The 27,157-nt window shown below is 45.7% G+C and overlaps 1 protein-coding gene across 1 annotated transcript; it reads right to left on the reverse strand.

Annotated features, from left to right (window-relative positions):
- Positions 1-768: 768 nt before the first annotated feature.
- LEP (leptin) lies at positions 769-17,718 on the reverse strand. Its single transcript, XM_081286886.1, has 3 exons — positions 17,195-17,718; positions 5,498-5,669; positions 769-3,836 (listed from the first exon to the last, which is right to left on the reverse strand). Exons 2-3 carry the CDS (start codon positions 5,639-5,641, stop codon positions 3,477-3,479), a joined length of 504 nt encoding a protein of 167 aa, XP_081143012.1. The 5' UTR covers positions 5,642-5,669; positions 17,195-17,718; the 3' UTR covers positions 769-3,476.
- Positions 17,719-27,157: the final 9,439 nt, after the last annotated feature.

Here is a 27,157-nt window from a genome sequence, read left to right on the forward strand (position 1 = left end):
AGTATAGGTACAATTGACTGAATGTCTGTGTCCTCCTAAAACTCATATGTTGAGATTCTAACCCCCAAAGTTTTGGCATTAGGAGGTTGGGGTCTCTGGGAGTGGAGCCCTATCAGTGGGATTAGACCTTTATAATAGGGAAGCCCCCACCCCCAGAAGCCCTCTTACTCTCTTTCATCTGTGTGGGGATTCAGCCTGCTGTTCAGCAGAAGGCCCTCACCAGAACCCAACTGTGCTGGAACCCTGATTTGGATTTCCAGCCTCCAGAGACACCAGCAACAGTTTTTGGCCCCAGGAGTGGTCTTTAAATTGCCCATGATGACTGCCTTTGACAGGCCAGCCCCCCAAAGCCCCCCAGGAATTGGATGGAACCTATCAGGTCCTGCATTAGCAGCAGGGATGACTGCTCTGTGCCCGCCATGTGCCCATGTTCACGTTTTCTACTCCTGGCTGTCTCTGTCGTTTGTCTGCATTTTTTAAAAAATTGTTTGCTCAGATTTTTGTTGTTCTGTTTTTTTTTTTTTTTTAAACAATTAACTGTTTCCCAGGGCTGGTTTGGAGAACTGCACTGCTTCTGGTGCAGAATGTGCTCATTTGCCAGCTCTGGGCTTCAGGGTAATCCTTTCGCCTGAATAACTGGCGGCTGACTGTGGCCAAGCCCGGGTGGAGCTGACCCCAGCGATGGCTGGACGCCAGCCAGGCCTTGCCCTGTCACACACAAACAGCTCTCCCGAAGCCCCTCCACTACAGGCAACAGAAAACAAAGGCCAGGGGGCAAAGTTAATTTATTTGAAAAAAACATTTTAAACAAAACAAAAATTTTATTGTTAAAAAGAAAAAAAGACAACCATTTGCATTTGGGAAGTTTCGCGTTCTGGAAGCCACTGTGCCAGGTTTGTGAACAAGCCTCAAGAAAAATCCTGATGAGGTGGGTGAGGTGACCTGCCACCATCCTCAGAGCAGGACTGACCCTGGCCACCACACTGCATCTGCTCCAGAACCTGAAACTCGGCTCTAATACCCAACTCCTGTGCTCCTCAGGGCCTATTCAACGTGTCCTTTTCCCTCCCATCTCTTCTTTCTCTGCCTTTTGCTTTCACTCGAAGCTCACACTTTCACCTCTGCATCTCCTCCCACCAAACTTCCAACAAACAGCTTCCTCTGACAGGCAATTCACATTCCTCATCTCCTTCAAAATCCACTCCCAAGTCCCTCTCTTCCTGGGAGAACTAGTGGTCTCCCTTTGCTCCAGTTCATCTCCACAGAGCGTACCTGGATTGAGGTACACTAGGGATCAGAGGCTGGGCTCTAGGCCTGGTCTTCTGCATGTTGGCTGTGATAGTCTTGGGTACAGGGTAAGCATCCCTTATCTGAAAATCCAAGAGCTGAAATGCTCCAAACTCCAAAATGTCTTGAATGATGACATGTTGCCATGAGTGGAAAATTCCACAGCATGAAACTTCATTTCATGCAGATGATTATTAAAAATATGGGATAAATTACCTTCAAACTGTGTATAAGGTATTTATGAAATAGAAATGAATTATCTGTGTGCATTTGGGTCCCATACCCAAGATAACTCATTATGTATATGCGGATATTCCAATTATGAGAAAAAAAAATCCAAAATCCAAACACTTCTGGCACCAAGCATTTTGGATAAGGGATACTCAACCTGTATTTTCTTATTTTTGCAGTTTTAGTTATCCTGCATTAACAGAATGTACTATGCAGCAATAGAGGCTAACGCGTTCTAAAAAGTATATAAATGCTACAGAGTGCGAACAGGGTTTCCTGAGCACTGTCACCCTCAGCTCATGCCACTTCCACCTGCTGAAGGCAGCACTGTGCTTTCAGCTGTTGGGTGCCACCTTGGTGAGGCATCCACCTTGGCACATGGTGAGTGGGGGGTTTTAGCATGGGGATGCAAGTCCCTGATTTTTACGTTTATTTGGTGAGCTCTCTAGCCCACAGCACCAGTCAGGGCTGAGCACCAAGCAGGCACTCAGTCTAAAGTGTATTGCTTTGATTCAAGTTTCCTTGGGCAGAATCACTACTAACAATGTGACGGTGACACTGTGGCAGGGTGGTGGAAAAACCCAAGCCTCCTTGTTCATCTGCCTGAACATGACCTCCAGCTGAAGGGCAGTCCTACAGTCTGGCCAGGGGCCCTGGCACTAACCCAGAAGTCCCAGGGCTTAGGACCATCTGCTAAAGGATTTTACTTTCCCACTGGACTAAAAATCCCCACAGAATGGGTGGAAAACATGGCCTTGCTTTGGCTGAACCAATCAGATGAGAACCACAATTTGACATGCAACTCACAATAAGGACACTGCCATGTTATAAATCCAGTGTGGGATCAACCCTGGAATACTTAGAGGGTCACACCAGTGACACACTGTCATAAGTGTGGGACCCTCACTCCCTGAGCTCATCATTACCCCAACAAATGGCCTTCTCCTTCAGCACCCTCCCTCCATGGGTGCCTAGAAAACCTCACAGTCCCCCTTCAGAAGTCATCTCATTTGTTCTTTGCATTGAAACCACCCTAGGTGGTTGTAGAAAACAAGATGACTTTACCCTTTCCCAAAAGCCTACCACACAAATGTTATTCAGAAAATACATCTGGATCCTACCCTGTTTCTAACACATCCCCCACCCTGGGGTACATACGATTCACATTACACTTGATGAAATTCATCTTCTTTTTAAAATAACCCAGCCCTTAGGGCTATGTCATTGCAAACACTATACTGTAAAGTTATTCACAATAGAAACAAAAGCAGTCACTACAGAACTAACTTGAGAACCACCCGGCTGACTCTTGCTTAGACAATCCCAACCTTCTAGTCATTCAAAGTGGGTTTGCCTCAGCCAGACTCATGGATGGGATTGGAAACAACATCCCAGGGGCATCTGCAGCCCTTGCTGACCCCAAAGCATGGAAAAGCTGGTGCTTTGCTTTACATCCATTCAGAGTAAAATACATAATCAATAAATAAGTTCTTCCAACGTGTGTTGCTTGGGAGTTTCTAGCTGTGTGTGGACGTAGCCTTCATGGTGCTCCCTAGAATTCTCAAATAGAAACTTGTTCTGAAAAGATCCAGAGGCTCTGCCCACCCCACTCCTAAAATCACCCTGGGTTGCCCTGAAGCAAGCAGAGAGGGAGATGGAATGGGGAGAGGACAGGATGACTCTGGTCGATGGCTGAAGAATTTGGCGAGAATCACAGCAACAATCCACTCTGCTGGATGGACCCCCTTTCAGCGAGCGAGGAATCATGTGTATATATATCTTTGGTTTCAAGCAACGTGGAGTCTTCGCCTTTGGAAGGGTGGATTAGAGGAGGGAGAGACATGGACAGAGTCCTGGATAAAGGACGTCCATACAAAGTTCTCTTCTCCTCCAGTCACCTGGAAGCCAAGGTTTCTTCCTTCTCCATGCTCCTTGGGGGAAGAGCAGCGCTCAAGGCTTCAGCATCTGGGGCTGAAGTCCAGCTGCCTCAGCATCCCCTGTAGAGACCCTTGCAGCCTGCTCAGAGCCACTACCTCTGTGGAATAGAGAGAGGCTTCCAGGACACCATCCAGGCTCTCTAGAGTCTCCAGACCACTGGTCTGGGGCAGAGGGCAGCTCTTGGAGGAAGCCAGCAGGCGGAGAAGGTCCCGGAGGTTCTCCAGGTCATTAGATATTTGCATCACATTTTGGGAAGGCAGACTGGTGAGGATCTGTTGGTAGACTGCCAATGTCTGGTCCATTTTGGACAAACTCAGGACCGGGTGAAGCCCAGGAATGAAGTCCAAACCAGTGACCCTCTGCTTGGAGGACACCGACTGCTGTGTAGGAGGAAGAGGGAGGGCAAGTGCTCAGTAAGAGGGCGGAGCAACCATTCTGCACCACCCTCCACTGCCCCAGGAAAGTGGAGGCTCATTCTCTGGGTTGCCTCCTTTCCCCCTTCCTCACCTTCCTGGTCCAGGCATTTATTTCCTGGGCCCAGGTGACAGTGAGTCTCTAAGACGGTTTCCTGGACTCCTGCCCATATCCAATCACCCAACCTTCTACTTCTGACTTATCTTCTCAGGTCATTCCTTTCTCCAAATAGGTTCTGTGAAGACCAGCCATGCCTTCCTATTTTTTATTTAGTTGGGTTTCTTCCTAGACATCGTAGGTCCTCTATAAGTACTCCTTTCCCTGCTGCCCTCATTCTCTTTCACCCCAGCAGATTCCTCCCTCTCATTCAGGTTCCCCCTTCTTAGGGGTCAAGGTTACAACCCATTCTTCTCCTTTGTGTCAATGACTCTAGCTTCGAGGAGGGTCTCTCCCCATCCTGATGACCCACAACTTGCTCTCGACACCACCCAAGTTGGGACACTCTTCACCTCTCATGTGCAACCTTGCTAATTGACTATTTTGAAAGAAGGAGACTTAAGTAATTTTCTCTAGGAAATGACCAAGACTCTGTCTAATTCTGAGCTATCTCTGCTTCTGGCCTGACTGCCAGAAGCCACTTCTCCCTGACTACCAAGGCCACTGTTAAACACCCACCATGGCCAAAAGATATGGAAACCTCCAAATGGCTCCAGACAGGGGTGCTTGCACTTGCCTTAACTAGTTTGAGTCTTACAACAACCTGGAGGTGACTGCATGAGGTTCCCATTGTACAGATGATGAAAGACACCAAGGAACTCACTTAGGGTCTCACAGATGGAGAACAGATGTGTGAAGATTCACACTTAGTCTTCCTATTCCAATATAGACTCATCTGGGAAATAGCTGAAGGCCTAGTCTGTTGGACCCCAGAGAAAAGACCAGGGTGGACAGTGACAGCTGTTGACAATTACACAGAGGGCTGAATGTGAACAACCAAAATCCTGCCTCATGTGGCCTTGAAAGCAGATGGGGAGAGGCTGCAACTGAAACTCTAAGAACCCTAGTGATAAGCACATCTGGAGATGGGGCAAGGCCCCACAGGGATGCTGCTAGTGTCTGGTCCCTGTCAACAAGATACAAGGACATTTATGAGTTCCTCTGGTCCTGGGCACTAGGATTCAAAGAAAGGGAGTCAAGAATGAAGGAGAGGGAGGGAGGCAGAAACAGATGCAGAGAGGAGAGGGAGAGGGAGGGAGGAATTAAGGCTATCACTGCCAAGGTCTGAGGTCTGGGATTCCCCCATGTTACAGTGAAAATAAACACAGGTGACCTCTTAGTACCAGAGAATCCTATAATTTTTTAATGAAACCACAGGGCAAAGTTAAGTGCTCTTAAAGTGGTTTAGAATTAGAACCACTCATCCCTAAATCCCAGCAGGCAGAGGGGCCAAGAGAAACAACCAGAAAGAATGGGCATCCTGAGCTTTCAAATCTTCCTAACTTCTAGTAGGTATCTGGCATTTAGAAGATGCTCAACAAATGTTTCTTGAACTATCTGGTTCCAGTCCCAGTAGGAGCCAGCTCTGGGCTGGCCACAGTTCTTCTTTGTCCCCCCTACCCTTCCCTACCGTGTGTGAAATGTCATTGATCCTGGTGACAATAGTCTTGATGAGGGTTTTGGTGTCATCCTGGACTTTTCGGATGGGCACAGCTTGAACATAAGACAGATAGGGCCAAAGCCACAGGAACTGGCACAGGCGTCCACAGCGCATTTTTCTCCCCAGGATGTGCTTCTTGGGCCTGCAAACAGAGAACCACACATTGCTAGAGCTGGTGTCTCAGAACACACTCACCTGCCCTGCTCCCAACCACATTGCCAGATGTGGGTGAAAATGAGATTTACTTTCTGCCCTGGCTACCGTCAAAGTCAAAGACAATTCATTACCTAGACCTTTATTAATGACATGCATCCCCTTGGGAAGACAATTATTGCCTAGTCAATAAAACCACAATGACGTGTCCTGAAGACCACAAGCAGAGAGCCCGGCTGTGATCCAATAGATGTGGAGCTTTAAGGGACGAGAACAGACTGTTAAGTTCTGGTTTGAATCCAGTCCTTTACTCACTGTATAACTTTAGGCACATGGCCTAACCACTCAAAACTCCACCTTCATCCCTATAAAATACCTATTTCCAGGTTTTTATGAGGATCAAATTAGATAATGCATGTGAAAGAGCTGGAAGCGGTTGTGAGGCGTACTTTTTCACTACCCTATTATTAGAGATGATGTTACTGCCTTGTCCTCCCCATTACTCTCACAGCAGCCTGCTGTCATCTGTGATGGCCTTTATTGCAAGCTTTATTACTTCCTTTCTCTCCTACTGGGAGCCTGGGAATCTACCCAGCACTGCTTTGCCATGTACTAACAAGTCAGATGCAGGGCGAAGCACCAAGGAATCAGGTGAACCACCGATGCCCTCTGCCCTGCAGTGTTTCATAGTTTAACAGAAGAGACAAAAAGTCTACAGGCCATTCCAGTACAGGAGTACAGAGCTTTGAAAGGGGAGCAAAAAAAAAAATGTCAGGAGCCCAAAGGGTCTTCCCTGGAAGGGGTGTTGCCTTGGGCTGAGTATTAAAGACTGAGAAGGCATAAGAATATAACGTGGTGGCCACAGGTGTCCAGGAGCTCAGCTGAGTAAAGACAGGGGCAGGATAGAATATGACTCCTTTACCCAGAATGCTTGAAACTTTCAAAGCCATGGAACTGTTAATTCGAAAATTAATAATATGCGAGTCCTTGATCAAGCAGCAGAGTTTTAATGGGATACATGAGGCAAAACGTAATCAAGTTAAATGCATGCAAGTCTATAGCCAATGATCCATGCTAAGTATGTGTGTATGAGCCTGAAATACTAATAAAATGTAAGTAAAAATTAGGATAAAGATTCTGGAAACATTAATCTCTGCTCTGTGCATTCTTTCTCATTGGGGTCTTGATGAAAACAAGTAATGCATTTTCTGTCCATAGGTGGCAATATTAGTATAATTCATTTTCTAGCAATATAATAAAAACAGTCTTTATATATTATCTATAATGCTCAAATATGTGTATTTTTTTCCAAATCTGAATTTTACAGAAGAGAAAAAAATGAGGTTCAGGAAGACAAGACAACCTGCCCAAAGTCACATTGGTTAGTGGCAGAGCCACAATGTTTATGGAACAGAGTTATATACATGCCCTTTACCCATGATTTTGCTTTCCAAGATTTAAGTTACCCACAATGAACCATGATCCAAAAATATTAAATGGCAAATTCCAGAAATGAGCAATTCATAAGCTTTTAATTGTGCCATTCTGAGTGGTGTGGTGAAATTTTGCATTACTTCCTCCAACCCACCTGGGATGTGAATCATCCCTTTGTTCAGTGTACTCACACGGTATATGCTACCCACCCATTAGTCATTTAGTAGTGGTCTCAATTATCAGATCAACTGCCATAGTATCACAAATGTTTAACCATAATTTAATTAATAACAACCCAAATTGTAAAAGTAGTATGCCAAGGAGGCAAAAAAAAAAAATATGGAAGGACAAATAAACTCTGGTACTGTGTGGCAGTGCTGCAGGGCATATAGAGAAAAACTTAGTAATGTCTGCAGATTCAGGTAACTAATGGGAGTCTTGGAACATATCCCTCACAGGTAAGTGGGGGACTGTGATAGTGCTAATCCTTAACACTCTCGCAAAAGGAGGAGGCTTTAGAGGAGTCAGGCCTCCAGGTTTCAACAGCCCACTCCTCCACTATTCGTTGTGTGTCTCCAGGTGAGAAATGTAACTTCCCAAAGCATCTGTTTCTGACAGAAAATGGAGTTAACTTCACCACCTGGCTCAAAAGGGTAAAAGAGATGAGCCAGTGATGCCCCTGCACATGGTGTGTATCTGACTTGGGATGGGGCAGGAAATGCCAGCTGCCCCAAAATGATTGTAATTCCAAGACAGGGCTTGAACTACTGGGGCAATAGCACCTGTAGCCAACTCTGAATCAAGCATGTGGTCCATCTCAACAGGGGACCTGCTATTTCAGGGTTTCCCCCCTGTAGCACAAGATTGAGGTGCATTCTTTTCTAAGATTCCTGTGTTGATGATACCTCCTTCCTGAGTAAATTTATTAACAGATTAACCCTGGTCACATCACAGCCATTCTCACATGATGGCCACCCTCTCATACCTGAATGGAAAACAGGTTATAAGCCTCCCTTATCACCACTGGTAATATGCTTCAGTGAATGCTGAGAATAAATTGCAGTTTTCCTTGAATGGAGAGGAGGAGCTGTTGCTGAGGAGTCTGCCTAAGATGGGGGAACAGGCTCGGGAACAGCCAGGGGGCTGCAGAGCAAGTGATAACAGGTCATTGAGATCAGAGTGGTGGCAAGCACTCGTTGTGTTGTGCACAACACACAGCACATATAACCTTGCAGTGGAGGCTGCCGGTTGTCCCCAGTGTCTAGTTTTCCTTCTTTGCCAGTTGTAGAATCTACAAAGTCTTAGTCGGAGTGTAAACATAAGAATAAATCCTATACTTCCTGGCTTCCCCCAGTAGCCATGGCTATGAAGCTAAATTCTGGCCAATAAAATATAAGTAGAAGTGTCACGTGACAGTGCTCAGGACCCCATTCTTTGCCTCTTCCTTTTTAATCCTTTCCATTTGGGGGGTGTGCGCACTGGGGATTGAACCCAGGGCCTCATCTATGTGAGGCAAGCACTTCACCATTGAGCCACATCTCAAGCCCTCTCCTTCCTTTGTTCTGATCCCTCATGTAGATGAGGGAGCCAGCATTCTAGCACCATCTTGGATCATAAGGACAAAGGTCTCCTGTATGAATGGCAGAGCAAGGAGCTGCAGGAGCCTTGGTTCCTGAGGACTTCGTGGAACTGGAATTCCACGCTGGCCTTGGACAACTAGTCTCTGGACTTGTGTGTGTGAGAGACATGACCTCTGCTATGTGTGAGTCACTGTTGACTCTCTGCTGCATACACCCAAACTTCAGGCTAACCAACTTAGCGTACCCCAATGTGGATATCATCAGGAAGGAGTGGCCATCAAGTGTTCCTAGGTTCACCTGAATCTCAGTACCTTAGGGGTAAGGGAGAGTGACTGGGAAGGGCAGGGTTTAGGAGAGGTGGGGAAATTCAAGACGGTGAATTCAGCTTCAATGAGCGTAGTGCCTGAGGCACAACAATTACTCAAGATATATTTGATGGTTGGATGGTTGGCAGCTAACTCGTATTAATTTCCCATTGTAGGCGTATAGAGATGAGGATGACATTGACCACAGGAAAGCAGGAATCCAAAGATGGGGAGGTTCAAGCAGAGGCTGGGGGTTTTCCCAGGAAGCCCAGGTAGTGTATTACACCATAGGTAGTTATCACACTTTTGACTTTGCCAACTACTTTCATATATTATTGATTAACAATTTTAAAAACAAAACTGTGCTCTTCTGGTTTGAGAATTTGAATAATTAGTTGCAATGCAAAGAAGAACTGAAATTTATAAATCTACAGTTCAAAACTACTTTTGAGTCAGAATATACAGATTTTGCAGAAAGTTAGCTCATCTCTCTGAGATTCAGTCTCTTTAGTTATAAAAAGGGGATGGCATCAATCATAATTCCCCCTGTGGCTGTTATGTGGCTGACATGAGATAATGCATATAAAGTGCTAACTCTGTGCCTGGCATGTAGCCAAACCCAATATATGTTAGCTATTATCATTGCTATTTCAGAAGGAATTGCGGAGGTCTTGTGGAAGAGGTGGCATTTGCTAAGGGCCCTGAGAATAGGTGGAACTGGGTTTGTGAAGATGAAGAAGAGAGACAGTCCTGGCAGAGACTGAAAAACACCAGGCAGGGGGGCGGCTAAGAAATGGGTGTCCCCAACTGGCTCCAGAGGGTGACAGGGAGGAGGGAGCAGAGTGGTCTGGGATTGGGAAGGTGGTGAAAGCCAAGCAGGAAAGTTGCTCTTTCCTCCCCAGAACTGAGAAACAAATGTTTCAGCCCCAGTGACTAGAAAGATAGTACCAGATAGAAAGTGGGAGGGACACATGGAGAAGTTTGGGAAAGAGGAGATCTGGGACATGTTGATCTGCTGATACTGCTGGGACATCAGGTAGCCTCCACAGCAGCCCGTTGGAACCCAAAATCTAAGCTTAGAACGGCTGTGGGTGTAACCACAGGAGCTGCACAGGAGTGAGTGGAGGGAGGGAGCTGAGGGATTCGGTGGGCAGGGAGAAAGGTCAACTGTGGGCCCTCTAGAATTTTCCAAAGTAGGCTTGAACATTCTGGAACTGTCATATTATAAGAGATGGAAGATGAACTTCTGAAATGTTGAAATATAGCGCCCTGACTGTTTACTTCTGGGGACAGTTAAAGCAGGACCTGTGCTCTTCTGGTTTGAGAATTCTGGAGAAAAGAGGGAGCGGTTCCCAGGAGGGCAGGGAGTGGATAGGCCAGGGTGGGCGATGGGCCTGCTCCCAGATATGGTCCTCCTCTCTGCCTCTCCCTCACCACCCACTCCTCTGTCTTACCCAGCTTTCTCACTAGCTAGCTTTCCTGCAGACTACCTTCCTTCTCCTTCCATTAAGGCCCTGCAACTCCCATTATCTCTACCACCTTGCCCTCCATGGTGCACTGGAGAAGAAAACAGAGCCCCAGGGACAGCACCAGAGGATGAAATATGAGCACAGTCAACAGGCTAGTGGCCAGCAGGAGGTGCTCATGAAAACACCATCAGCCCACCAGTTTCCCCTTTCTGACTTTCCCAGGGTCCTGGGTTGCCTACTCCTCTTTGGGTGCCTCCCTTTCCCATCCCCCCAGAGCAGTTCTACAGGGCTCCAGCCACCCTCCACCCCACTCTCTGCAAATAAGAGGTTGGTGACCTCCAGATGGTGTGCTCCCTTATCTTCCCTCCATCCCAGGGGCTGAGGCAGACCCAATAGGGGCCTCCATGTCAAGGTGGGGAGGGGTGGCAGAGTTGGGCTGCTTCTCTGGTTCCAGGCAGAAGGGTCATCTGAGCCAAGGTCAGGTCTTCCCACCACCTTCTGATGACAGCAGCAGGGGAAAAGGGAGCACTGGGTCAGAGACATTTGCTGGTGGAGGCTGCCAGCCTTGAGTTCTCCAGACTCTTCTGCCTATCTCTCCTGTTTAAAGTTCCAGAGATTAACCAGGGTCCAGCATAATCTTCTCCAGCATCAGAGTTTTTGCACCCTTCTCTCAGATAGTCTTTTGCGTGCTAGTGTGAATTAAATTCAGATAATGCTTGGCCAACAAATATATGAAAAAGTGTTCTACATAGCTTATCACCAGGGAAACCAAATGAAAACCATAAGGAGCTACCATCTCATCCCAGTGAGAATGGTTATTGCCAAAAAGACAAACAAACAAACAAACAAAAAAAGCCCCACCTAATTCTGGGGAGAATGCAGAGAAGAGAAAATGGTGGAAAGGTAAATTAGTACAGCTATTATGTAACACAGCATGAAGGCTCCTCAAAAAACTAGAAATAGGTCTGGGGTTGTAGCTCAGTGGTGGAGCACTTGCCTGGCATGTGTGAGGCATAGGGTTTGATTCTCAGCACCGCATATATATAAATAAAGATCCATTGATAACTAAAAAAATTTTTTTTAAAAACTAGAAATAGAATCACCTTATGCCCTAGCCATCCTGCTACTGAGTGTATATCCAAAGGGAATGAAATCAGTGTGTAAAGAAGACATCTGCACTCCCATGTTTATTGCAGTACTATTTACAACAGCCAATACATGGATTCAATCTATGTGGCTATTGATGGATGAATAGATAAAGAAAATGTGGTGAAGAGGAAGTGCTGGGAGTGATATTGGTCAAATCATATTGCTATGTTTTGTGCATGAACAAATATGTAGCAGAAAATCCCATCATATATAAAAATATAATGTACCATAAAAATGTGAAAAAAGATGTGGTATATATATACATAGTGGAATGTTATTTAGTAAAAAAAAAAAGAATGGAATTCAGTGAATAGTGTCAACATGGAAGCTACTGGAGGACATTATACTAAGTTAATTTCAAAGAAGTAGAGAATGGAATAATGGTTTCCAGACCCTGGGAAGGGTGTGGTGAGGGGGATAAAGGGTGGTTAATGGGTCCAGATATACAAATGGATAGGAGGAATGACTTCTAATGTTCTATGCTCATATGCTCAATAGGATAACTATAACCATATTAGTTAAATACTTTAAAGAAGCTAATAATCAATATTGAACATATTGAATGCTGTCCACACAAAGAATTGATAGAGAGGGGTCTGAGGTGACAGATGTGTCAGTTACCCTGACCTGATCATTGTACATCATGTATGAGTTGAAATGTCACTGCACTCATAAATACATACAATTACTTTGTTACAAATGTGTTCTAAATAATTAGAAATACTAACTACTAATTCAGCATTTGCTGTGAATTATGAGGAAAAACCTTTGGTTCCTCTAAGCCCTCCCCTGTACAAAATTTCCTTGTGGGTCCTTCTTTTATTCTTCCCTCCCACCCTTCCTTCCATCCTTTCTTCACAACTCCAATTTGGAAGGGAGTTGAGGATGGAGAAAGGACAAAGAAGGACAGAGAGATTGGATTTGGGTCCTTCAAGTTGCCCAGAGTCTAGTGGAACAGACAGACAGAGGCTTGGAGGACTCATGGTAACAACCTGGTGGAGGTTATGAGGCAAGGAGCATAGAGTATGAGGCAGAGAGGGGAAGAGGTGACTCCTGGTGGGAGGAGTGAGGAGAACTTTGCAAAGAAGGCAACACGTGAACAGAGTTACCTGAAGGACAAGGACTTCTCAGAGGAAAGAGGAGAGGTTGTTATGGTTTAGGCATGAGATGTCCCCGAGAAGCTCATGTGTGAGACAAAGCAAGAAAGCTTATATGTGAAAGGATTGGGTTTTGAGAGCCTTCACCTGGTCAGTGCATTAATCCTCTGGTAGGGATTAACGGGTGGTAACTGTAGGTGGGTAAGGTGCGGCTGGAGGAGGTGGGTCATTGAGGACATGCCTTTGGGATGTATATTTTGTCCAAGGTGAGGGGAGTCTCTCTTTCTCTGCTTTCTGGTGCCACATCCTGAGCTGCTTTCCTCTGCTATGCCCTTCGCCAGGCCCAGAGCAATGAAACCAGCTGTCTATGGATTGAGACCTTTGAAACAGTGAGCCCCAAAATAAACTTTTCCTCCTCTAATTATTTATATCAGGTCTCTTGGTCACAGCAGGAAAAAAAAAACTGACTAAAACAGGGGCATAGCAGACCACATTGAAGACTTCAGGAAAATCATGGTGGGTTTGGAAGAATTGCTAGAAGGGTGGAATGTGTGAAGTTGAAGAGTTAGACTTTTGGGGCTTGATTCCACATGTAGTGGGGTTCTGCTGGGGATCTGAATTACCTGAGAAAACACACATGCGCACACGTGCACGCACATGATCCGATCCCAGGTGCCATGTTTGCATTTACACTGCAGTCCCAGTGGCTACAACTGCCTGACCAATGGGAGGCAAGAGACTAAGAAGCTCTTCTCTCCCCACTTTCCTCATCCTTCTCCTCCAACCATGATCAGGCTGAGCCGTTTCTCTCCCAGAAATTTAGAGGGCTTCAGAGAGCTCACTTTGTCTCTGTTGAGGGCTCAGAAGTCCTAGGGGAGTTACATTTGGACTCAGGTACATGGAGGAGCTGAGAAAGAGCCGAGTCTACACCTCTACTGAGAGGTGAATTAGAGTCATTGTATGGATTCCTTCTGATTTTTCTTTTTGGTTCCTGACATTTTTGGTTCTGGATCCTTATGAGGCTTGGTGGCCCTCTCTGCCCTTAGGCTCCAGTGTAAGACACTCTTTTCCACTTATACTTGGGGGTGATACTATGGTATGGACGTAGTTTGTCCTTTAAGGTTCATATGTCGGGAGCTTGGTCCTCAAAGTAACAGTACTGGGAGGTGGTGTAGAACCTCTAAGAGATGGGATCTGTTGGGAAGTCCTTTGGTCAATTAAGTGCACACCCTTAGAAGAAATTGTGGGAACCCAGTCTTTCTGTGACTTTCTGTTTTGAGATGTGATCTCTTCTTTTTGCACATGCTTCTGCCATTGCCATCCACCATGATGTGACACAGCCAAGAGGGCCCTCACTGGTGCTGAGCCTATGCCAGTGCCATGCCCTAGAGTTTCCAAAACTGAGCTAAATAAATCTCTTTTCTTCACAAAGTTACCTAGTCTCAGGTATTTTGTTGTAGTAATAAAAGTGGGCTAACACATTTGAGTAGCTTTCAACTTTTCTGAATATATTTTTCACTTAGGAGACATATAAATATATATGAAATAAGTGTCAAAAAATAAAATTTTCCCTTACTCTGGGTGACAAACTCTTGAGCATTTCAGTTTATTTTTCAAATATTGGTCACAATATGCAATTTGAAAAATCACTGAGCTAGCAAGAGCAATTTTCTCTTCTTGCAACCAAAGGCTTCATTTGAGGAATCATGCTAACATACTTAACCAGTAGCTAGGGTATGGATGAAGGGGTTATATTATTCCCGTACATCAGGAGCTACCCTTAGATCTGATCCCATCAGAGATAGAAAATGGGATTCAACTTCTGTGTCAACTCTGATCAATTTTTGGTGGCTCCCTGGAGCACTATAAGAGGGGAATCTGAAGCTCCTGCCAGAGTCATAGAAAGAGGGTGCCATGATCAATTAGTGACGCTTGCACTTGTTCCAGCATCCACCAAGGGCCCGGCATGGAGCAGGTGTTTGTTAAATATTTGTTGAATGAATAAATGAAATGTTTCCGCTCCCTGATCTTGGTTGGGTAACCATGAAAGCTCACCTGCTCCCATATTAGAATTCACTTTTGCCCAGCAGAAACACCTTCTAAATAAAGACAGATGCTTCAGTGTCCAGGTCTCCCTTTCTCAGACACCTTGGTCTGCTTCCTGCACCTCCTACATGTTTCGCAGATCCACATAGGTCCTGATGTCTTTCAGCTTCCTCAGCTCTATTCCACATGGACTGTGGTACCTCAGCACTCCCGGCCACAGACTTGTGCACCACCTGGCTCCCGCCCCTGCACTCTGGGTGTTCTGCCCTTGCCAGAGACCTCTGTTCTGCCCTCCTGTCTTCTCTGTGGCTTCCCTGCGGAGCTCTGTGGTACACCAGAGCACAAACACAATGTGTGCACAGATGGGGACTAAATCTTCTGTGGTGTGGGTGAAATGTCAGCATGGGCACTGATTATAGATTCATTTCCAGAGAGCTAACAAACTGAGCAGGAGAGAGGGGAACATCAATTTGCTGAGGAGCAAGGCGCATCTGTTGTCACATGAGCAAAGGATTCTGTGGATCTGGACACTGGGTGAGCCATTTTAAAGTAGAAATAACCTCTCTTTCTGTTTCTCTGAGACAACCATATGAACCGAGAAGAATTTTAAGGCTCTCTGACGACTGGAGCTGGGGCAGCTAGTATCTTCTCCCTGTGGGGAGGGGGTCTGCTGACCAATTGGCTGCCAGAGATTTTCCTTTAAATCACACAGATGTTGCTCAGGGATATACACCCCACAAGGACTTCATCTCCCTGGAGCCTCTTCTCCCTTCCTGGCGCCCATGCTCCCCTGGGGCATCCAAGCTAGGGCTGGACAAAGACCTGGGCTCTGTGTGGAGTGTTCTCCTAGGTGGCCACCTCTGTGCCTCACTTGTCACACCACCCAGACATGCAAGGCATCTGCCTGGGGCTGATGGCAGGAATTCATTGCAACCTCCCTGGCTCTGTCCTTGGCACTTGGAGCTATTTCCTAGAACAGAGGGGGAGGAAAATATTTTCCCCAGATACCAAGAAGAGTTATTTTGGGTATAAAATGTACAAAATATGAGAAGGATGCTCCTTTGGCCAACATGGAAATGTTCCCCTCAGCCTAATGTCTTCAGTTGTTTGAAAAAGAAAGCTGAAAAGCATCTTTTTTTTCTTGCCTTTTCTCCCTGCCTACATGAGATTAATGATCAATATTGCTTTTTTGTTTCTAAGGGTGTTCCAATGGGAACAACAACGTTATTAGAAACCTCCCTCATTGAAGTTTGGTTCCACAGACCTTGCTGGTGGGAATTAGGTTGGGAATACTATCCCAATCCCAGCTGACTGCTGCCACCTCAGAACTCAACAAAACAAACACAACTGGTGCTGCCAGATGGCAATCCTACCCTGCAAAGGGTACTCAGAGAGCTCACTCTCCAGGAATGGTACAGCCAAGTCCTTGCCTCTGCCCCCTGCCCTGAAGACCATCTTCCCCCAAACTATGAATCATCTTGTCCTCTCCAAAGCAGCTATTCACACATGACAAACAGGCCACTGGTCTCATTGGCTCTAACTGTATTTAAAGAGTCACTTTTCCAACGCACAGAAGCCACAGAAACCGGAGTGCAAAGGCAACCACACCCATGGTGAAGTCTAAATCAAGCCTAAAGGGGAGGAAGGCTGTGGGTGGACCTGGTGGGCCTCCCCTGGAGCCTGCCTGTCAATCGTGTGTATTTACCTTTTCTGGCTAGCAATGTTTAACAGTGAAAAATTTGCAGGTGACAGGCCTTTTCCATGACCTGCTGTTGTCCCCCAGGTACCCCTCACGTATCCACCGTGAAGGAAGGAATTTGCATGGCTTTGAAAACAGATGCAGTGAGACCTGACACAATTTCTCTGAAAATTTGCGTTCTTTTGGATAGTTTTTCTATCCCCCTTTATTCTGCCTAGTTCTAGTCCTAAACCAGGCCTCATGCAACCCCTCCCATTCAGAAGTCAGGACGCTCCCTGGAAAATAAGGCCCTCTCTCTCTCTCTCTCTCCCCCAACCCATGCGGTGCATGCTAGGCAACACTGGACCACTGAACTACACCGCCAGCCCTAAGGCCCAAATTCTTACCTGCAGAGTTCAGAAATTGAAAGCTCGTCTTTACCCGCAACTTTGTTACTTTCAGATAGAGATAGGGCGCCCTGATCTCAGAGGATCTGCTCATGGTTTCTTGGCTCTGCTAACTATGCAAGGACAGATTCCTGCCTTGTGGGCACCGGTACAACTCACCACCGAATCCAGCCCTCCCCAGCTCCCAGCCACCTTTATTCTGGCTAAAACTTGGTGTAGAGCTATGTAGTCCAGAACCAAGCCATCCGTCCTGCCTCCTGCCTGCCTCAGTTTCCCGGGTGTCCAGAGTGGTGCTGAGGTCTGCCAAGAAAGACCAGCGGAGGAGAAAGGAGTAGGTCGGGGGCCTTACCTCGCAGCTGCTGGCACCGGGGATTCCTGCGGGGCTCCATGCCTGCCCGCCTCTCTTATAGCTGCCCCAGCACAACTTGCGCAATTGCCCCGCAGGCCCTGGCGCACCCCCAGTGCCAGTTCCCGCCCCGCCCCACGGGGCAGCTAAGGCCCGGCGGCTGCGAGCTCGCGGCCTCGGTGCGCGCTTTATCGGACCTCGAGGGCGACCCTCGGCTGCGCCTGACACCACGGGCACCCTCGGATGTGTCCTGAAAGTTTGGGGGCAGTTGTCAGGAATGAGAAATCCTCGAAGTCCCGCCAGAAGCTCCTGTGGCGCAAGGATCAGTCTTTTGGGACCGTCTTTTTCTAGCAGCTAGAACGCTCCCGGGAGGGGTGGCTCTCTGGAGCAGGCTGCGGGCTGGGGCGTCCCCACTAGTCTTGCAGACCACAAGGACCCCCGCAGCCATCGGCGGGGTGAGCTGGACTTCCGCGGGCCGCTGCTCCCCTGGCTCTCAGCCCCGACCACACTTCACTCCCGGGGTTAGAGGGAGCGGCCCGTGGTGTAGCCAGCGTCCCTACTCGGAATCTGGGGAGGGAGTGCTGACCTCGCCCACTCCTGGTTCCTTGGCGCAGGTCGGGTTGGATTCAGTTGGCACCCCGGGGGGACTCGCGTCCCGTAGGCAGGAGGAGTCTGCTTCCAAGACTACATGTAGTTCCTTGCTCCGAATAGCACAGACACTGAGGTCTTGGGGATGCTCTGAACCACCAAGAGCCTCCATCCTCAGAGAAGTATTCCTGCTTACCAAGAACGGTGCTCCAAATGTGGCCATGTTTTCCTCACAGCAGCCTGGGAGTAGACTGGTGTCGTCCTAGGGCTTCAGGGTGAGGAACCAGGTCCAGAGAGGTTAGTGACGTCCTTTAAAACTCTCATCTGGTAAGGAGTAGAGATGAGCCAGGGACTCAGGTGCAAACAAACGGACCAGGCCCATTCTGTTTCCACAGCAGAGAGCGCTGAGAGCAAACCATCCGGTTAAGAACCCCTGATCACCGTAGATGGGAAGATGTGAAAGACCACGCGATCGCGTACAGCACTTGAGCTAGGAATGGTTGGTGGTGATCTGTGGGGGAAGAATAGTAGTTCTGACATTAGGAAATTGTTTCAAAAATTGTCAACAAAAATTGTGGAGCTTTTTTTTTTTTTCTCTTCTGTAAGAGAGAAAAATATCCTGGATTTTGCCTTTTGGTTTTCTGAAACTTAAAATGTTTGCCATTTGAAACCTTCAGAGAAGAAGTTTGTCGGTCCCTAGTTAGGGACCACACATCCAACATGGGTGGCTCTTCCAGACTTTTGTTTGCACCAGCCTCTGTGTCACCTGATTGCTTCTCCATCCCTTTTCCCTGCAGAATCTCCCCTTATGGCTGGGCTTTCTCTCCATCATTGAAGAGGCCAGTCCTGGTTTTTTTTTTTTTTTTTGTTTGTTTGTTTTTCCTGCCCACTCCCTTCCCCCTGGCCTGCTGGGTTCTCTTTCCATCTCCTCTGCTTGGTTGTAAGTGGAGGAAAGGAATTGATCATCACTTCTGAAGTCCTGGCACCTTTACAATGCCATTCACACACTGAGTGCCCAGAAAATTTTGCTGAACTGAACCTCAGGGCTTCACCCACCACACAGCTAATTTTTGACATATGTTAGTTAGTGTACCACTGTTTGGGAATTCCTCTAAATTCAAGGCCATTGGTAGGGTAGTGATTATGTACAATTTGCATATGCAGTGATGTGCAGGGTACAGGAGAGACAGGGTCCCACAGGTCCTGGGGGCAACAGTCTTATTGCATTTGAGATTCCCTAATAGAAACAAGTTCCCCAAAGATTGTTCCATGAAGTGATGGGGTCTTCCTAGTTCACTGATGTCCTCCCAGTTCATAGCCCAGTGCTTACTACAAGTATTTCATTTTTCAAACATATTTTTAAATGAAAAGTTCAAACATACAGAAAAGTAAGCTGTAGATAATGAACTACAAAATCTCTCTCACCCAGTTGAATATATGTATTTGCTTTAAAAAAAAAATCCACACAAATGATGTCATTCTATTCTATTCCTGCTATTGTTTCTGCCCCTTATCTTTAGTTGTTTTTTTTTATATTGGAAATTTTCAAATCTCCATAATACATTTATAAGAAAAATGGCATAACAAATCTCCACGTGCCCATCATCCAGCTTCAACCATTATTAATCTTACTTCTTTCCCATAATGTATCTAGAATATAATTTCTTACCAGTATTCATAGACCTGTGCCTACCTTTTTGAAGTCAGTATTATTCCATTTTAGGGATGCAACATAATCTATTTAACCATATTGTTACATACACAGTGCTCAAGTAAGTATATTTAAATATATTAATTACAACATTATGTGAGTATATCTGTGGGAGAAATTCTGATAAGTAGAATTATCTAGTCAAAAGGTACGAACAGTCAAAATAGAAATATATTGCCAAGTTACATTCCTTAGTGATTTGCATATGCAATTGTCTGCAAGTAACAGTGGTTTAAGCATTAACAGCATTTGGTTATCTCTTCTCCCCAGGAGTCAGGAGGTGGGTGGGTATATAGCACAGTGGCATCATCAAGAATCTTCCTCCTTCTGATCTTGTTTCCCTTGTGTCCTTGCGTTTGTGGCCTCACAATTGCAAGAGGGATGCTACCCTTGCAGCCTCACGTCCTCACACCAGTAGAAAAGGCAAGGCAGAGGCAGTAAGTTTTTCTCTTCTTGAAATTCTTTAAGTCAGGGCAGGAAAGTCAGACTTTTCCTTATTTCTCATTGGCCAGAACTGGGACATATACCCCCATGTAGAGCAGTCTATCACTGGCAAGATGGAACGTGATCGTCATGGCTGATTTAGACCAGAATTCTTCTCCTGAGGCTGAGGTAGATCAAGGTAGAGAAAGGGAGGTACTGGTCTTACAATGCCTGATGTGTAATGGGTGATCCCTTAACACCTGTCAGGAAGTGAAGCAGTTATGAACCAGTGACAGTGGAGAGGGGTTCCCCGCATTTGTTAGAGTGAGAGACATGGCTCTTGGGTGTTATGGAGCAAGGGCCAGCTCAGAGCTGAGGCAGCCATCCTCAGTTACTGGTTCTTGTGATCATGCTAGAAAGACTTCAAATATGTTGCTCAGACTAGCCAGCATTATTTTATCAAAAGGGATAGGAAACTAGGTGCAGTGGCACACGCATTTGATCCCAGAGGTCGGAAGGCTGAGATAGGAGGATCGCAAGTTCAAATCCAGCCTCTGCAAAAGTGAGGCGCTAAGCAGCTCAGTGAGACCCTGTCTCTAAATAATATACAAAATAGGGCTGGGGATGTGGCTCAATGGTTGAGTGCCCCTGAGTTCAATCTCTGTACCCTCCCAAAAAGACAGGAAAAGGGGAAAAGGGGACATTTTCACAGGAGAGAGTGGATAGAGGGATGTCATGCCCTTCTTGCCCTCGTGTTTTATTGGAAGTCCTAAAGAAGTTTTCAGAGAGTCTCACCCAGATCTACCTCTTGACTTCCAACTGACAGAATTATATCAGACTTTCAAGTCCCCACTGTGCCTGGTCTCTGTTATCTATCATTGAGTACAAAAAAAAAAAAAAAATTGTGCTTGTTCTACTCAACTCTGATGTATTATGGCACTTCTGATCAACTTGACTTAAAATATTAAGCAGCAAAACTTTGAAATTCTTTTTGCTGACAACCTTCACAAATTTTACAAAAGTAATTCAGCACTTTGAATTTGAATAATTCTTTTTATTTTTCAAAGCACTTATCATGATCTCATTTGATCTACCCACATCTTATTTTGATGTTACCTATGTGACTCTGAGATTCAGAGTGGTCAAGGGATGGCACCAACAGTTAGGGGTAGAGCTTGGTCAGAGTCTACACTTTTCTCACCCAGCCTGACCTCATTTCACATAATATTTTGCTTATCCAGATACCAAAAAAGATTCCTAGCTGCCACCATTCTCAGTGGAAGTGGCTTCTGCCCTTCTGAGCCAATAACAATGGAGAATTATGGGCATCAGCCATAAGGTGCACCAGCGTCTGAAGGTCACCTCAGAGATCCCCAGGCTTTGTGGAGGGACAGGTGATTACCTATAAAAGTAGAAGAAATGCAGGTGAAGATTTTAATTTAGGTATCCCCATGCAGCAACTTATGTAAGAAATATACCATTTGACCCACACCAAGGTGGGGTCTACACTGGCCTACCAACAGGACTAAAAAGTAGCTAGATAATTCAGTCAAATAGTGGGTCTGGATTTTCCAAAATTAAGGTGTGTGTGTGTGTGTGTGTGTGTGTGTGTGTGTGTGTGTGTGTGTTTCTGCAGGATTAGGTCTTTTGGTATCTATGTAGCCTATTAGGGGACAGCTCCTCAAGAGCAAAGACTATATCTCATTCATCTTACTATTACCAGCTTGACACAATACCTGATGCAAAGCAGGTGCTCCATAGACATCTGTCAGGTGCATGATGCAGGAATGGTCTGAGTTCTGTCTGCTAATGACAGATGTTCTCCCTGTTATCAGCTATTAGAGTACTCCGTTTATTTTATATAATACCAAGTAAAACCTATAATTGACCAATCAATTATAATTACTAATTTATCCTGTTTTCTTCTTCTTCTTTTTTTTTGTTGTTGTTTTTTTAAAGATGAGGACTTGTGGGCTGGGATTGTAGCTCAGTGATAGAGCCTTTGTCTCACAAGCGTTAGGCCCTGGATTCGATCCCCAGCACCAAGTAAAAATAAACAAATAAAAATAAAGATATTATGTCCATCTACAACTAAAAAAAGAAATTAAAAAATATAGGGACTGGCTATGTTGCCCAGGCTAATCTCAAACTCCTGGGTTCAAGTGATCCTACCACCTCGGCCCCCAAAGTATCTGGACTACAGATGTACACCACAATACCCTACATTAAAAAAAATGTTTATTTTTAGAATATTTTAAACTTTGAGAAAAGTTATAAAGAGAGTATACAGATAAGTTATAAGAAAAGTTATTAAGATAGTATCTACAGATAGCATAGAGAGTTCTCATATACCTGCCCCAGTTTCTCTGATTAGCATCTTCCATTAGTATGGTACATTTGTCACAATTAATGAGCCAATATTGGTATATTATTATTAAGTAGAGTCCATACTTTATTTGGGATCCTTCAGTGTTTTCCTAATATCCATTTTTCTGATCCAGGATCTAATTTATTTTCTTTTTTAGCTCATTCATAAGAATGTGAGTTTCCCCGAGGGTGAGAACCATGCCTGTCTGGTCCCAGTGCAGGGCCTTCATGGGCTCTATAAACTACTGAACGAAGCTTTGAGTGAATGTTTGTAATTTTAGCTTTTAGTAGCACCTGGCACATAGCAAGTCCTCAATAAAAATCTATAAAATAAACACCCAACAAAATACGACAGGAAATTTGTGTTAATGAGCTTCTGATAGTCATGATAAAGGCTGCAGCTTGACAGGCAGCACGGGGCCAGGGAGCCAGGCCAGCCAGCTGTCCAGATGGACAGACAGCCCATCAGGAGTCAGCTGGCCTCCAGAGCTCACTCTTGGTGAGCACTCACCACTCCTGGGTCTCCTGTTTCTCAATTTTCTCCAGTTCTGCCTGAAGGCTTTGTTCATTAACAAAGGATCCATTGTATTTAATCAACAAACTAAAAAACTGACTTTCACTTCATTTTGCTTTACTTGAGTGATTCTGGCGCAGGCTATGAGATTCCAATAGGCCTTCTTGGCAGACAAGGATGGACGAGGACTCCAGAGATCCCCCTTTCTGAGGTCTCAGTGACGAAAACAAGGCTCCCCAGGCACGAGACTTTGCCCACTCCTCCCTTGGAGTGAGTTGGTTAGTTCACTTGGTGCCCAGGGCTCAGGGCTAGCTGAGGAGGCAGGGGCTGGGGGTTGACCTCTGGACATGTCAGTCAGGTTGGCTGTGCATTAGTTCCACATGATAACTGCTAGGGTTGGTGGGCATTGGGAAAATGAGACAGCCAGTGCCTCATCTTTAGGACCCAACAGTTCCAGTCCACTCCCTGGTCCTGGCCAGTCTTGCTGTGGGGTATATGTGCATTTTTAAGGGAACAAGAAGGTGAGGGAACCAGGTGGACCCTTGGACAAGGCTGGTGCTTCAGGCTGCCTGCTCTCCTGGCTGGGCTCTGGGGGAGTTCCCCAAGAGGGATCTGTGCTGGTTATGTAATGTTGTGATGCCGTCTCCCCTTTCCTCTGGTCTTTTTTCTTGTCTCCTTCCCCACCCTTTCCCCACCCCTACTATGAGCCTCCTTAAACAAAATAATACAAAATAAACTGAAATTTTTAATAAATGTTTTTTATACCCATATCAGGATGTCCGAAACTGGACCTGGGAAGTTTTAGAAGTTGGTCTGCATAGCATCTTTCTCCAGCCAGCAAACAGTCTTAGAGAATCATGAGCTATATCACCAACTAGCCCCAAATCTTGAGGCAGTGATCATTTATTTAGCTCATAATTTTATAGGTCAGCAATATGGCCTTATTCATATGTCTGGTGGTTGGCTGGCTGTCAGCTGAGATGATGAGGGTAACTGGGCTAGCCTGGGTTTGTTTCCATGGTGATAGCTATTGGGTTCCAAAGATCAGAAAAAAAAAATCCCAATGTGTAAGCAGTTTTTAAGTCTCTGCCACCATTATGTTTGCGATTTCCCATTGACCAAGATGAGTCATGATCAAGTCCAGGGTTACCATGACAGGAGACCACTCAATAGCAGGAAGGCATGAACAGAGTGGGCCCCTGACCATAATCAGTCACAGGAGAAGATGCCCACCACACTCAGAAAAAAACCCAAGCCAACAGAAAGCATCAGCACTGCAGGCTGAGTTGTCAAGCAGAAAAGAGCAAAGGTCAGGTCACCATTTTGGAAGAGTCAACTGGAGAGAAATATCAAATATTTTGCCAGGGGTAAAACTAAAATCAAGATGATAAATTATAAAGAATAATTTCTCCACCCATTTGTTTACATATTCATTCACTGAACCAAGAAACATACATCAAGAGTACTCTATGCTAGATCCTAGAGGTGCAAAACAAGGGGAATATAGTCCTGGCCTCAGCTGTGGGCCAAGCAGTTTTTAGAGGGGCAGAGGGGAGACAGAGGAAAAAGAGATCCTGTCACCGCTGAATGCCCCCACCAAAATTAAAGCCAAAACTTAATCCCCATTGGGAGGATGGGATCTGGTGGACAGTCAAGAGATGATTAGATCATGAAGTCTCTGCCCTCACGAATGGCTCCATCTACTCATGAGTTGATCAGCAGATTACTGGGTTAATTCATTGTCTTGAGAACACATTGTTACAAAAGCCAGTTTGACTCCATAACTTATATGTGACTTTCTGACATTTGCTGCCCTGCACTGCCCTGGAACTCTGCACTGTCCCTGCCAGTCAGAAGGCCCTCATCAGATGCAGACCCTCAGCTGCCAGAACCATTGGCTAAATAAACCTTCATTCTGTATAAATTACCCAGTCTCTGGTGTTCAGTTATAGCAAGAGAAAACAGACTCTAAATGCCTTTTAAAAAATGCATTTTGAAGAAAACATCCGTCCTGTCAGCTGAATGATCAGCCTCAGAGGAAAGCATATCATACTGCCATTAACTTTCCCACCTAGAACCCAATGCTACTGCTGCTGGTAGAGACAGAGTGTTAAGGAGGTGGCTAAATGTGGAAGGGACAGGAAAAGGAAAGACAAAGATGTTTGTTGGGAACATGGTTGTTTAGGACTTCTGATTGCAGATGTTCTGCAGTTAATGGGGCTGAAGTCCAGGTGCCTTACCAAGGATGAAGTATGGTTCCAGGAATCTTCTGTAAAAACAAGAAAGATGATTTCTCTTAAAACAGGGTGGTCAGGGCCAGCAGACTTGGACCCATGGAACATTCTGTAATCTGTAAGGTTCTGAGCAGTTAGTCTGCAGTAGAGGGAAGTAAAGAAAAGAATGGGGATGGGAATTTGCTGGTGTGGAGATCAAGTGGGGCTCTGAGGAAGGTGCATGCAATAGAGGGCACCTTGGAGCTTAGTGGGCTACCCAGGTTGGAGAAAAAGTCCTGCAAAGACAGCCCAAGAATTGTGACTTTTTCCTTCCTTTAATTAATTTGCCCAAATAATCATTTTCATTGCAGAAAATTAGAAAAAGCAGAGAAGCAAAGCCATGAACAAAGTCATCTTTAGTCCCACCATGCTGAGATAACCCCTGTTTATATGTCTGCACTGATCTACCCAGACTTGGTAACAGCCTCTCACATCCTGGACTGGAATCCAGCCTGGAAGCTCCAAGGGAAGAATAACAGCCAAGAAGTCGACTGTAGCAGCCTCTCCCTCTGGCCGCATGCTCTTTCTCCCACCTGGTCTCCCTTGCCTGTTGGATCCTTTGTAGAGCTGGATCCAGGAACCAGGGCTCAACAGACATTTGGAAAGATGCTCTGGAGAAGCATAAAGAAGTCCTGAGCCCTCCAGAAAGCTGACCTAACACATCCAGAGACTTCCCCACAAGTCTCACCATCACCTGCAGAAGAGCTTCTTTCTAGTAGCTCCTTTAAAACAGGATTCACTTACTTCCTCTGCTATTGGAGCAATAAAGAAGATGGACTGTGGGTACCCAGGGTTCAAGTCCCTGGGAAGGTCATGTGTGGTCCCATAAATGTGAAGGACATAATTCATACCCTGGACAAATTCACAGTCTTTCAGGTCAAACTTGAAATCACCATGGAAACCTGACTGTAATGGAAATTGTCAGCCAGAGAGGGGCTGCATGGCATGATGTCTCTAAGGGCTGGCTGCAGGGCTGTACTGTCTGGGTCGAATCCTGGCTCTGCCGTTTGTTAGCAGGTGACATTGGGTGTGCTGCCTGCGCTCTGCCTCTGTCTCCTCACTGGTAACAGGAGCATTACAGTAGCACCCCATTAGGGTTGTTACAAGTAAAACTCTGCGCAAGTGTTAATTATTCATCAGAGTGGGAGCTTTGGAAGCACGCGACAGGGCCTGTTTTGCACAGGCTGAGAAGTCAGCAGGGAAGGAATTCCAATGTGCCTGCTCAGCTGAGTGGAACGCAGCAGCCAGGGGAAAAAAAAAACAAAACATCCTTCCTGCTTTTATGCAACCATCGGGCCTGAATTCTGGTTTGTCCCATTATGGTCTGTAATGGAGCTGAGGAGTTGGAAGATCTGTCTGCCCAGAGCTGGGGCTGCCAAGGGCATCTCTCCTGCAGTGCAGTTACATAAGGAGTGGGGTTGCTGCGTGGCACCCTGAGGAGGAGGGTGACCAGCCTGTCCCAGCAGCCAGGAGCTACTCTCTCTTGGAAGAGGCTTGCTGCTGGCATGTGGCCCCCACCCCCAGTCCTTACCTACTCATGTCTTAAGTGGGAATCATTGTCCTGTGCCTGGGAGGTGTTGCTGTGAAAAATAAAGTATCTTTTACTCTGATAGATGAGCAATGAACATTTCTTGTAGAAAACACCCAAAGAAGATCATTCAAATTTCTTGTAATTCCTCTACCCTAAAATCATGAATCTTTTATGTTTTTGATTCACACCTTTTCTCTCATCTCCGTATCTCTCTGTATACATATTTTTTTCTATCAGAAATAGGATCATAGAGTACATATTACGTTGCAGTTGTCTCAAGTTTCTTTTCATGTCATTAAATATTCTTCCCCAATGTAACTCGTAAAGCCTGCATCGTATGAATATGCCATATATTATTTAACCAATCCCTAGGGTTGAGAATTTAGATCATTCTCCATGATCTTCTGTTTCCCTCTCAAACAAAGCTCTGATGCACAATCTTGTAGATTATTCATGCTTATTTCCTGCAAATATTCATGCTCATTTCCTAAGGATCATTTCTAAAGCTCATCAACAGCTTATCGCATGTTTTAAGGCTTTGAATGTTCACTACAAGGGG

The sequence above is a fragment of the Spermophilus citellus genome (assembly GCF_964194105.1).
Source record: "Spermophilus citellus genome assembly, chromosome: 3".
In the NCBI taxonomy this organism is placed as follows: Eukaryota; Metazoa; Chordata; class Mammalia; order Rodentia; family Sciuridae; genus Spermophilus; species Spermophilus citellus.